Below are 13,563 nucleotides of genomic sequence, written 5' to 3' on the forward strand. Positions count from 1 at the left end.
GTGGTTGGTAAATGGGCTGTGGGCTTCTGGGCAGATAAAGATATTCCTGGCCTGCTAAGGGTGAGGAGGGGCCATTCAGATCTCAGTCAGGGAAAACTAGACAGTGTGAGGGAAATGCTGAGCCTTGGCGGCTTTAGAAACAAGGGAGATATTGGCTGTTGTGGCTCAGACACTGATATTATGCAGTGCTAAAACTACACAGGGGACTGCCCTTCTTAATACCTATGTCACGGCTAGCATCCTAAGCCCCCACCAAGTGCTTCATGAAGAGTGGGAGGTATCTCTATCTCTATTTCACAGATGGGGAAGCTAGAGCACAGACAAGAGAAGGCAACTGCCAAGCTGGGAACAGATCTTGGGTATGTCAAGCCAGCACCCTAACCACAGGCCCCCTCTATCTGCCCTGTTTGCCTTTGCATGAACAGAAAAGGCCTGGGCTGAGCACCAGCATGCACAGTATGAGATACGGACCCATCTGGGTATTTCCAGCCGCAGCTTCTGAACCATCAGCTACAGCAATTTCTTCCTTCCGTGTGTGAGGGAAGGAGGAAGCTACAGGCTGATAGCTAAGGGCTGGGCGTGGGACCTGACAAGGGTGTTTTTTTTCCCGGAGGGCCAGCCTGGTTGCATGGCCTTCAGATGCTGTTATGTGACTGCATCAGTCAAGCATTCCTTACACGCTAGGCCAACAGCAAACCACGGGGCGTGGGGGACGACACAAACCTCTTTGCTTCCTAAATGCAAACCACACAGTTCTGTGTCGGAGCAGCATTTACTCGTTAATACCCACTGAGTTTCTAATGGAGAGGTCCAGATTGGCTGCGGAGTAGATTTCTTCTAGCACCTCTGGTGCAGGACGAGTGTGAGCGGTGAGTTTGGGAAGTCCTGGCTGGGAGCATGCTAGTGGAGCCTCTCTCTTTCTCTCCATCCTTTAGTGAGTCTCAGTGAAGGGAATGGGTGTGACCTGGTGGTGGGAGGTTCCTGGCACTCACTACAGTATTGAATTACCGATTTCTGCCATTCCCCCGACAGAGGTGGCAGAGCAGCAAACAAAAGCACGTCCAGCTCCTTGTTGAAGGGGAGAGAGCTCTGCCCGTGGGTTCACCTGGCAAGGAAAGGAGGGGAGGACGTTTTGAACTTGACAGCAAGGTAAGCTGCTTTCTTTTAAGCCTCTTAGGTTTTATTTCTAAAAGGTCAAAGCTGCTTGCTGACCACTACCACTGCCTGGCAGAACAAGGCACAGGTCCTTTAAAAAGTTGGGCCGGATCTGCAGCTGGTATAAATCAGAATCGCTCCATTAAAGTCAGTGCAGATCCTGATTTACACCACTTCCGAGATCCGGCCGGACATGTTCACACATGTGACTTTATTTTCAGTCCCAGATTTCTGTGGCTCTGGTGAGCCCACCTCTCAGCCCCTCTGCCGTAAGGAAAATGCTCACTCCCAGCTCAGCCGTGCAGTAAAGGAAGCTCCACTACCTCTGATTTCATGAGGCTCGCTTCCCTTTCAGCTCCAGCAGGGATTAGCTGAAAGTTTTGAATTCTGTTCGTAACGTCGTCATGCTGGAGGGCAAAACAGGGAGGGGGGGAAATCACCTGAATGCCCAGATCCGTAGACAGCGATGGCCGTAACCTCGTCGCTAGATCTGCTAAATGTTTGCAGACAAGGCTGTTGGCTTTGTAGACGCAGCCAAATGTTCTGTACACAATCGGTTTGCTCCGGTTCCCTATTGAGTTCATCCTATTCATTTCAGATGCAAATGACGCCAAGAAGAAATGGGTTTGTTACAGAGTTTTGCTTCAGGCTTCTTTGCTGGTATTTTTCTGAAGCTTGTCTACTGGGGACATAAATATTTCAATACGAAGAGAGCCCACATGAATTAGCACCGGTGGGAGGTTTAAACCACCCCGACAAAGATGTAAACAAACTCTAACAATAACTGAGGCAAATTCCTCCCTCGAGGAGTTGAACTACGCAGTGAATAATCTCTGCTCCCTGCACGCACAGCAGCTAAGCGTCTAGGTTAGACCCGGGAAAGACCATAGAAGTCGACTGCTGGTCGCTGCAGGCCCTTCCTACCGTCCATTTGGGGTTGCACAAGGGCCTCGCCGCTCGGGCTCCATTGCAAGGCAGAGGCTTTTCCCTTGAGACCATGGGCACTGCCAAAGAGCCTAGTCCAGAAAGGAAATCATTGATTGTCTTTCCACGCCTCGCTGCTGGCATTTGACAAAGGCAGGTGGACCTTCTTTTTTTCCCCCCTTCCCCTTTGCACAAACAAGCTGCTTCCTCCACCCCTCCCTACCAGCCGTGACGTAGGTCTCATGACATTATTTGCTAAGAAGGGCCTGATGGCAACCGTTGCCTAGGCCTCCCCAGTGGGAGTGGTGGAGCTTCATGCCATCCGGGCAGGAACGGCCTCCTTCTTTGAGCTGAGCTGGGCACCGGTGGAGAGGAGGGGGGCCGTAGTGCAAAGACGGTTGCACTGCTCCTGCCCTGCCTGTATCGGTCCTGCGGAGGGAGGGCGTCTGTCCTCTGCCCCGTGAGAACAGCGTTTTTTCTCTCCATTAATTTTCTTTCCCAGCTTTGAGCGACCTGGTTAAAATGCAGCTGTTTCCTGCTGTAGCTCTGTTCAGGGTGGCCGGACCTAGCTAGTGTGCTGGCCCAATTCCTACTGAATTTGGTGAAATTGGTCTCCCCGCCAGCTTCGATCAGTGGCTCTCAACCTTTGTAGACCCAAGGCCCCCCTTGGAAAATGCCGGCTTAAGTTTTCATTCAGTTTTTGACTATGGAAAAATAGTAGAGCAATTCTTCTGTTGCAAAGAACGCAGAAAAACCGCAGCGGGTCAGGATGTTTGTAACACCATGGATTCCTGTTTGAAATCTCTGGGTCTATCTCGCAAATCCTGTTCGCACGCCTAACAGTGCTGAAGTTTTGGGGCAGCCTACGGCACCCTCGAAAGGCTCTTGGGCCACCCCTCTGGATTTGTCCTCTGAATCCTGAGTAGGTGTTTGCACGCCGAATGGTGCTAACATTGCACAGTCCGCTGCAGCGTCCTTAAAAGGATCTCAGAGCACCTCCGGGTGCCGTGGCACCTTGGGTGAGAATCAGTGGCTTGGATGAAGCTGGATTATGCTTCACTTTCAGCCCAGACCTCAGAAGTATCTGGTCCATTGAAGTGCAGTTTGGGGTCATGGAAAAGCTCTTTCCTGGATTACCAGTGAACAAGTATGAATGAGTGGGCCCTAATCGGCCTTCTTGAGGCACCTGTGTTATTCCATAACAGCGTACAGCCATATTGAAATTTTATTTCCCAGTATTGATTCACTTTCCAGACGGGACTTCCCATATTTTCCTCCTCACAGAGAGCTTCTCCAGTCTCATGCTTTGCAGCTGCCTGACCTGCTTTTTCCTCTTTTTCCCCCATTCTTCCCTTCTCTCCTTGGTAAAGCACCCTTCTTCCAGAGAGAGTAGCATCCGTTCCCAGCTTGCTGGGAGCTGCTGCACAATGGGGAGACCTCAATGATGATGCAATCCTTGCAAAGCCCTGTTTCGTGTTGGTTTGATGTTAATTAGGAATCCGAGCTGGGTGGGAAATACTTTTCCAAGAGCAGGTTGGGAAGACACTCGGCTGGGATGGTTTAGTCAGGGATGATCCTGCCTTGATGACCTCGTGCGGTCCCCTCCAGCCCTACCTTCCTATGATCCTGACTTGCAAAAAAAAGTCTTGATGTCAAACCATTGTCCTCTGGAATGAAACTAAAACCTTTCAAAAAGGCGAGAACTGCTCAGCTCAGACCAGCCAGTGGTCCTGTGATGTAGCCAAGATGTGTAGCCAATGGCTTTCTGGTCCAATGGATATTTACCTGAATCCAAGATGACTTTGAATTGAAGATGAGTCTCCCCGCCAATAATGAGATTTTATACATGGATAACAGTAGTGGGGGGAGGCATCCAGACCCCACCCCCCATGCCTGTGCCTGCTTACCTGCTGCCTACCCCCACAGCCACAACCCTCCCTCTGCCTTTTGCCTTCTGGCTCCAGGGCAGTCAGCGGTGATGGCAGCCCAGCCCAGCCCAGCCCAGCCAGACAGCAGCAGTGGTGGCAGCTTCAGGCAGAGTCAGGTTGGGGACAAAGCTGGAGCTAGAGTGAAAGTGGGGGCAGATGGCAGGGGGCAGACTGCATGCTCTCGCCCATGCTCCCCCCACAAGCTACCCATTGTGAGTCTCCCCTGTGCTCCCCTCCCATCCTGTGCTCTCCCTGCTACACACCCTTGTCTCCACAGCATGAGCCTCCCTAGCCCACGTAGCTTGGCTGTAGTTTCTCCTTGGGGCAGGAGCTGGGGGCACAGTAGCCACCTGCCCCAGCCAGTGTTCAAATCCAAGATTAGGCCTCCCCCCACCCCATGTTGACTGGGAGAGGGGAAACCTCTTGCATTCAAGTAAATATGGTCTTTATTTATATAAATGTGCCCTTCCGGCTCGCTTCTCCCTCCATCACAAACACAGCTCATGCTCGTGCATGGTCCAAAGGCTCCTGAGAACACCTCTCTTCATGCTGACACAGGCCCACGTTCATCCCCGGAGAGAGGGTTAGTGGCATCTAGGAAAAACAGGCCAATTATTTGCACAGCTCAGAAAAGCCATCTCATTCCCAGCACGGAACTGCGTGTAATTGCTTCAGAGGTGTGTATGTAAATACTCAAGCAAAACTCCTGCAAAGCTACATCCTCTTCTCCAATTTCTTTACCCTAAGAGCTTATTCTGTGGTGTCAGCACTTGGCAGCATAATAACAAGCCTCTCTCTTATCCTTTCCCCACATCCAAGACAGCTGATATATAGGGGATGCTAAATTGCATGCTGGAGCTTCATCCATCCAGAGCCGTTACTGTGGAATGCATTATTCAGGGCTTCAGGCCTCTCCTACCTAAAAATGATTCCTTGCCAGGTCGTGGAGAGAGAAAGTATAGTCTTCTAGCTGCTCTGTATTTACCACAGGCCTTATGAGGCCAGCCAAACGAGGTGGGATGCATAGCTCACCAGAAACCAGGTGAGGTAGAATATCTACATACAGCTCCTCTATACCTCTGCTACCTCTCTATAGGATAGATAGGGTGCTGTACCAAAAAGGTTTCAGCAGCTTGTGCCTATCCATCAGTAGGAGTTCCCTATCCTAAAGACATGGGCATACATGAAAGTTGTCTTTAAAGCTCATCCTTCACCACACAGTGCTATTGGGGGATAGCAAGGCTAGGCCTGGTTGAGGTCTGCAGAGGCTACTTTAACCTCTGGCTCCTGTCTCAGATCATGCTAGTGCTCCCCAAGGAGCAGCGATGTCCAGCCCCAGAGGTGGCTGCCCATAGTGACACTCTCAGGTGTGTGCACCTGATTTTGCACTCAGGCAAAATGCCCAGCAGGGTGAGCAAGAAAGGTGAGGTTTGGACCCACCTAGGTTTTAAGGCTCTTCGTTCAGTATGAAAAAGCATATTGTCGTACATCACGTTCATTGTGGTTTTCTCCCATCTGTCACCTCAGCAGCAGCAAAAGGGGCAATCAGCATTTTTCCTCCTCTCCCTCAGTTTCTGTGACGTGACGGCCACCAAGCGTTCGGCTACGGCTCCTTGGCTTGTTCCAAGGAGAACTGGGTTTTTGAGTGCTCTCCCATCCACGTCTCCATCTAGGCCTGGGGCTGCAGAGCCTGCAGGATGAGGTGCCTTTGGTCTGGCCTGGCCATATCGTTCATGATGGCAAAGGGGCAGAGAGGCGTGCTTCATCATACCGTTTGGTTTAGGGGTCCATAAGATCATCTCAAAGGAGTCAGGTCTGGATGTGCTTTCTTGCTTCGCTCGCATGCTGCAGTCCTGCCTGCTCGCAGGTGAGACTCCTCTTGCTGGTTGTGCTCCTTTCTCGAGTCACAGGGAGTAACGAAATACCTTTGCTGCGAACGAGCTCAAACCAGTCTTTGCCTGAAAAGCCGTGTTGGTGGGAGGCTGTAGCAGACACCAGACCTTTTGTTTCGCAATCCTTTGTGGGCTAGACTGAGCCATTAGATGCAGTCCAAGGTAGAGAGCAGTTTATAATCTGCCCCGACCCCTGGGAATAGCTCAGGGAGAACAGTGAGATTGTGATTCATGACGGGAGCCCTTGCTTGCCTTTATCTGTATGGAGAATGACTCTTGTTAGGGGCAGTTTATGACCTTGTTGCCTCCATTTAGCTCCAGCATGGGGGTGAGCTGGACATACAGCTCCTACTCATCTCCAGCCCCTTCAAACCCACATAGTCCTCTGCCAAATACCCGAACCCCAAGCCCTGTGCAGTGGGTTGGAGCTGAGCCATGCCCCTTTCCCTCTATGGGTTGCTCCCCCCACCCCTGGCTGGATCAGGGCCAGGCCATACTCCCTTCCCTCTGTGGGGACAGCTTATTCCTGCCCCACTTCACATGGCTGGATGGGGCCTGCTGCGCCCATCCCGGGCACTGGGTCATAACCACCGACTGGATCCAGCCCATGGATAGACCGGGCATTGCTCATCCAGTCCACCAGGGATAAAAGGTTGAGCATCACTGCTCTAGGGTTTGAGTTTATGCTCAAGGGTGAGACCTCTTAGCCGGGAGCTGTAGCTAACTCATCTCCCCCATGGACCAGGCACAAAAGGGCCTGATGCGTACCCCACCGACCAGTGGGTTTGGCCGGTACCCAAGGAGCTCCACAACCCAATAATGAATGCAATGCCAAAGAGGTTGGGAAGGACAAACACAGCCGGTGAGGGGTGATGCTGCTTGAAAGTCTCCTACAGGAGAGTCCCAGAGATGGTAGTATACAGTCGGACACCAGTGCACGCAACTGCCCGTAGGAAGGCAGGGCAGAGAGGGCTGCTCATGGTCTCCAAAGGGAAGATTACCTGAAAAACTGGCTTGCTTTCAATGCCCAGTGCTCACACGAGACCTTTCAGGGCTTAGCTTGGATCCAGCCTGTCCTGACCGAGAGCAAGCGGGACACTGGATAGGGCTGGTTGGGAGCAGCTTGTCTTTTGACAGAAGTGCTTCTAGTTTCCCTATTCACTTGGACAATGACACTGCGAACAGGAGTATCATTACAGGAGCAAGGGCAATGATGCCTTTGCTGCTACGGCAAGGGACCCCAGTCATGACTATATCTGTCACCTCTGGGCAGAGACAGGTGCTTGTTCCCTGTGGGGAAGCTTCACCAAAAATTCCCTTCTGCTTTCTCTGCTGAGGTGGCCGAGCTTAATTTGCATTTGACACAAGCTATGCATGAACTTGGCTTTTGAGAGGTCAGAGGCCAGACCGGCTTTAAAAAAAGGGGCCCGGCCAGCAGCCACTAGCCCCCAGCAGGTCTTGACACCTCCCAGTGGGACCCATGTAGGACTAAACTGGAGCAGGAAAGAGGAGTTTTCTCTTCATTTTGAAATGTTAATCTCTCCGATTTCTATGAGGAAGCTATTGATACTGGGCCCAGACCTCAAAGGTTGTTGATGGTGACTCTTCACACGAAGTGACAGGAAAGGCCTGTTAGGTTCAGGCCTCCTCACTTCCCCTTGGTCTCGGGCTTGTCCACTTGAGTCGGGGCTGAGGTCTGCTCTTCTTTTGCACCTAAAAGCTTGCTAAGACCTTTTTTCCAACTCCTCAGGTGCTCTAATAAAAGAATTCACATCTACTTAAAGAACCTCGCCCACTTTTCTTTTAAACTGGAGTAAATGATAGTCTTGATTTCATATTTATTCCCATTTAACCTTGTTGTACACACTCAAGCCCCAAGATCTTGACTTGTAAGAGCTGATTTTTGGGTGGTGAAGTACCTTTTGAAAAACAGCCTCTAATTTGGGGATCCCACATGTAGGACCCAAAACAGTAAGTACCTCCATGGATATATAGGCGCTTTTAAGAAATGCTCTGATTTTTAGCTGCCCTGCATACTCTCAGCCACTAGCAGTAGCCGAGTGTTCAAAACTGGGCACCCAACACACAAACGCCGGAGCTTAGCAGCCGTTTGGCAATGTGTGGCCTTGACTAGCTAAGAACGGAAGCCCCCGCGCAGAGACCATTGTCTCAGCGTGACGCTTGATTTCAACCGAGAGTCTCAGCGGATTAAAGATGAAGCGAAATGGTAGGCAGTCCGCATTGCCTGATCTGTGAGGTTCAATCCTTGAATTGCATGGGTTGCTTCTCTTCAAAAATGCTCGTACAATGAGACGGCTGGGTAACCCTTGACCTTTTTCCCACCTTGCATTTAGGGAGAGCTTTTTGCCCGCTCTCCCTGGAGTCTTCTGCCCGTTCATAGAAACGGCGGCCCAATTTCTGAAGTTCGTGAGAGCGGTGGGGTGCCGAGCGCTGCGGAAAGACTCCGGTGCAGAGTCACTTCATTGACCTTCTAGGATCTGCTTCTGTCCCCCGCTTGTCCACTCGCGCCCTGCTCCTTCAGGGCTCAGCCCTCGGCTCTCAGGGGCGATACCTTCCAGTAGGTCCCTGTGATGTGCTGGGGGGATATGGCCTTCCTCTCTCAGCTGTGAATGCTGTGAGTCTAATTAAAAACTGCTGAGACTTTGCCTAACCAGAGTGGTTTCTGGGGATACGAGGAAGCGGTGTTTAAAAGGCTCCAGTCTTGTTTCTGCTGCATAGCTTGCATGCCTCTCCCGGCCTTTCATGTGGCACATAGCTCTGCCTTGAGATTTAATGCCAGGGCACTTACAAACAAACATTTTCACTGCAGCAGAGTTGGAAGGAACCTGGAGAAGGAAAGATTTGTGAATAATGAATTGGCAGCTTTATTTATCTCCCTGTTTGCAGCACCCCCTGGATGGGCTCCAGATTCTCTTACTGAATCAATAATCTCTTCATGAGAAGCCTACCTTTTTGCAAACTTGAGTCAGTCTTCATCTCGTCGTGCATTCAAAAATTATGCACCTGAAGAGCCCTGGTGCCAGGACAAACATTGACACAGCGTTTGCATTCAGCAGATCCTTAAACTGTGCTTGGATATCCATGCACACCTCTGCAAAGGGCACACAGGTGTGTGCTCTCAGTCTCAGGCATAAATATTGGTTATAAAGAAGAAAGTATTCCCCTTTCTGAATGCATCCCAGCCTAATCTACTGCTTCTGGCTACATTGGCCCAGCCAGGGTCCATGTCACTATGTGACGGTCTGTCAGTGCCCCATAACATCCATCCCTCCCAAAGCCTTTCTTGTTGCATAGGAGGCTTCAGAGCAATGGGACCAGAACAGCATAGTTCTCTGAGACCCTTCTCCGGCATGCAGGATGGTGGAGAAGAGCAGATCTTTTTAGCTGTATCTCTTCTCTTGTCTTTTCCAGTGTGGGGTGGACTCTTGAGCTTGGCTCCTTGTATATTGTTGATGCATGTGCTATGACGTTTTCATACACCCTTGCTAATAGGTCTGGGTGGAACAAGGAGGGACATCAGTGCACGATACATCCAGTTCCTGCCTGACGTTCTGCAGTGATTGTTATGAGAATTCATTGTGTCCCAAATGTCTCTGTCTGTGTGTGTTCAGCTGCTTTACTAGGCCTCCCGCATGTACCTACCAGAGACAGGTCAGCCCTTAGGACTGAATGGGAGGCTCCCACGGTGGAAACAACTTGTGACAATAGGTCAATTGAGTCCCAGGCAAACCAGTCTGGCCAAGTTTGTTTGCCGGGTCTTCAAGTTTGGAGCAGTTGGAAGTTATCAGAGAGAGAGAGAATGAAAGTGAGAGGAGACAAGGGAGTGTTTTCAAAGGATTTGCAGAGGGAAATCTCTGAGAGAGGCACAGCAAGATTTGGGCAAGACTGGAAATGATTTGAACTGGTTTTTGTAGCTGGGAGGCATTGGCAATGCATAGGGGGTGCACATGCACCCCCCGAGATCAGCCGTGCACCCCCTGGAAGCTCCAGCCGCAAAATCGGAAGTGCCACCAGATGTGCACTTCTGGTTTTGCCGCAGGCTCGACACCACGGGCTCTGGGGAACCCCCCCCGCCCCCTCCAGTCGGCAATCAGTGGCTGAGGGACACCCCCCACCCACGCCTGTTGGCAATCTGGTGCCCCCCCAGACTTGGGAGGTACCAGTCGCCCATGCTGAGAAGGATCAACTGAGGTCAGAGAAGAGATCAGATCCAATTAGATTAACAGTTCTGGTTACTGGATGGTTTATCCAGCAGCTCCCAAACTCTGACTGATTGCACACCACCAATTTAAAACAGCGCAACCTTAAGTACCACCAGCAAATTGTTGTCATACAAAGTAATTATGATAAATCTGTTAACGTGTACCACTGACAGGTTGTCTGTGTACCATTGGTGGTACCCGTACCACAGATTGGGAACCGCTGATTTATACTAATATCTTTTACCCAATAGGATGATTATAATTTCAGAGAGTTTAAGGCCAGAAATGAGCAGATCATTGAGTCTGGCCTCCCCGTACATATCTCAATCAACTGAAAACACTGGTATGCTCCATTAGGTACCTTGTTTTTGGCTATGGCCAGTTTTTGATGTTCTGAATGCATCTGGCCAGCTGTGCTCGGGGGGATATAATTCCTTCCCGACCCCTGCAGGTGACGGACTGAAACCCTGAAGCACGGGGTTTGATTAAAAGCATCATCCTACTGTAGAGGTGCATGTGTTATGAGTATGCTGAAGGTAACACAGGCAGTCCTGTTCTCCCATTGCCCCGTGAGCGGGGGACCTACACAGGAAGAAGTCACAGATACATAGATTTCAAGGACAGAAGAGACTACTCAGACCTTCCAGTCCAGAGCTACATTTAGGTCTCTTTCCAAAAGGTACATTTTAATTTCTTAATGAATCCAAGAACTGGTGAGTCTGCAACCTGCCTTGGCTGAGGTAGTTCAATGTTTAATCACCATCTCCACCAAAAAAAATTATCTCATTTCAAGGCTGAATTTATCTGAATTCGACCTCCAGTCACTGGACCTTGTTATGCCTTTGTGAGCAAGGTGAAAGGCCTCCTTGCTGTCAGATATTGTTTTTATAAGTAAGCTCCTGTGTGTTGTAATTGAGTAACTTCTCCACCTTCCTGTTGATAAGCTGAATAAATTGAGTTCTGGAAGTCTCATTTAGCAAGGCTGGTTTTCCAGGCCTGGATCACTTCTGTGGTCCTCCATTGAAATCTGTCCAGTATTTCTTCTTCCTTTCTGCAGTGTGGACATCATATCTAAGTATAGCATCCATTTGTAGTTCTCAAATAGGTTGCCTTCCATTTGTGTACATTAAAATGAGTCCTACTGGGTTATAAGTAATTCATCAGGTGATTCAGATAATTCTGGGGCTTGTCCTCAGTATTTGCTACCCTGCCAAACTTTTTTATCATCCGCAAACCCTCTCAAATTTTGTACCGTCATCCAAACTGGCATTTTTGAAGTCGGGGTATGCTGAACCCCGGGAGCATGTGATGAAATTGTAGAGGGTACATGCAAGGAAGGAATAGGAAAGCAAAAAAAGGAAAAGGGCAAATATAAATGGAGGGAAAAGAAGAAACGAAGAACAACTCAGCAGCATCTCTAGGGTTCTTGGTGAAATTGCAGTGCGGTTGTAGTGACAGTGTTTCTTTGTGATCCATGATGCAAATCATAGGGGTGTACAACAGGATATTAAATGTAAAAAAGGACAGGCATCCCCAAAAAAATTGAGAACCACTGACCTAGGTCATTGATAAAAGATTAAATAGCATTGGAGCATGGACCAGTAACTGGAAAAACCTCCCATTAGCAACTGCATGTTGAGATGTCTGTGTGAACCAGTTCCTAACCCACCCTCTGTGTGTACTATACAGTCTATATGAATGAACTTGTATGATGCAAAGCAGCCCTTTTTCTCTGCCACCCCTGCCTCCCTCCATAGTTTTGTTTATCCATCTCAAATCGTTATCACAACGCGGCTTGGGAGGGTATCCAAGTTTCGTATGCTTCAGTTTGAGCACGCGCATTACTTGTGCAAAAAGCTATAAGCCGTCGCAGAAGTGGGTATTATATATGGGCACCCAGAGTTCCCCACTCTTTGCAATCAAAGCCCTTGCTACGTGTCTGCTCTTCTGGTTGAAGAGCTGGGAAAAGAACTAGCCTTGCTGACTAAACGCTTGTTAAAATCTAGAGCTGATGTTATCCAATACCCGAGACAACAGACAAACCCCATTGTTGGTTTTACAGAGTGTTTCCATTTGGACCGAAGCCTACTTACTCCTTCGGGAACACGCCTAGCGATAGGCTAGATATTGCCAAGGCACAGATCGCCTGGCTTAGAGCTGTGCTTGCAGGATGTGCCTGGCTCAGTGGATGCTACTGCAGTGGCCTCCAGAAGTTTCTCCCTCCTTGGGACTGCTCTCATGCTTAAGCGATCCTCGATAAAGGACAGGGTGTGGACAGCTTTGCAGCTTGGGTCTACAGCATCTACTGCCAATTCAAATATTACCTATGAACACAGAAACCACAGATGTCTAATATTTTCCTAAAGCTTTAGAGCATGTTACTCATTTCATTTGGGGCTTGTATTACCATGATTGCAGCTAGTTAAGAGCATGAGTGGAATACAAAAACACCAAATAAGGTTTAAATCAGGATAGTTTTCAGGAGTGACACACGAATCCCAGCTACCCTTTTGGATTCTGCCTTTCCCTCACAGGGACCTGGAGATTGTGTGTAGGTGTGATACCAAATCTGCACTCTCACCCTGCGCCGCACCTACCCAAGTGAGAAAGTGACAGTGGACGTTGCCATTGTAACGTGGCGAGTTAGTCATCATTCCTGAAGTGACCTTGATACTTTATGAGTCATCCAGTGGTTCCTGGAGAAATACCTCATTCCTGCACAGCACCCTACCCAGGGTGATGGCAGCAAACTTGGCAAGTGGACAGAACAGTGAGTTATTGCTGTCTTCCTGGATAATGTGTGACAGGATAGTAGGCCACCGGTCACTTTGCACTTCAGGTGTCCCTTTGTACTACACCACAGAGGATACAAGTTATTTCAGCCCCCACCTATAATGCTTGGCGCTTTAGCTCAAGCTGTACCAAGGCATGCTTTTACCTCTGGAAGTCCCACGTTCAAACCTTGCTGTGTCATCCAAGGTGGTAGGCATCAAGGACCATCGATGTTTCCAGAGCTTGTGTCCTTATTTGCCAGTGGTGTCCTGCAATGTTTTGCTTGCTTTATGTATTTGTAGCTCTCTTCAGGTGTTATCATAGAAAATGAGATTTGGAAGGGACCTCAGGAGGTCATTTAGTTCAACCCCCTGCTTACAGCAGGACCATCCCCACCCGTATCATCCCAGCCAGGAGTAGGTAGAGGGCAGAGAAAGACGACTTTGGGTTCCACATACTGCTGTGAAGACACAAGGACAATGAGGACAAAGACAAAATACAATTTGAAGCCAAGTGGGCTCAGCTTTGAGGAGGCAGGGCTGGATGAGGCCTGCTTTCTCTGCTTCTGCCCTGTAAGGATGTGTCCTCAGTGCATGCAGGCCACTCTGTGTTGGCAGTTAGATGAGCCAGCATTGCCCAAGGAGGGCTGCCACTGGCTGGGAGGGGGTA

General features: G+C 49.6%; 1 protein-coding gene across 1 annotated transcript in view; it reads left to right on the plus strand.

The window, feature by feature from the left end:
- Positions 1-300: 300 nt before the first annotated feature.
- The window catches only part of VILL (villin like), a 49,816-nt gene continuing 36,553 nt past the window's right edge, over positions 301-13,563 (plus strand). The window contains exons 1-2 of the mRNA XM_014519625.2: positions 301-359; positions 1,033-1,149. Coding sequence (XP_014375111.2) covers positions 301-359; positions 1,033-1,149 — 176 coding nt within the window. The remainder of the gene's footprint in view (positions 360-1,032; positions 1,150-13,563) is intronic.

The sequence above is a fragment of the Alligator sinensis genome, unplaced genomic scaffold (assembly GCF_000455745.1).
Source record: "Alligator sinensis unplaced genomic scaffold, ASM45574v1 scaffold885_1, whole genome shotgun sequence".
In the NCBI taxonomy this organism is placed as follows: Eukaryota; Metazoa; Chordata; order Crocodylia; family Alligatoridae; genus Alligator; species Alligator sinensis.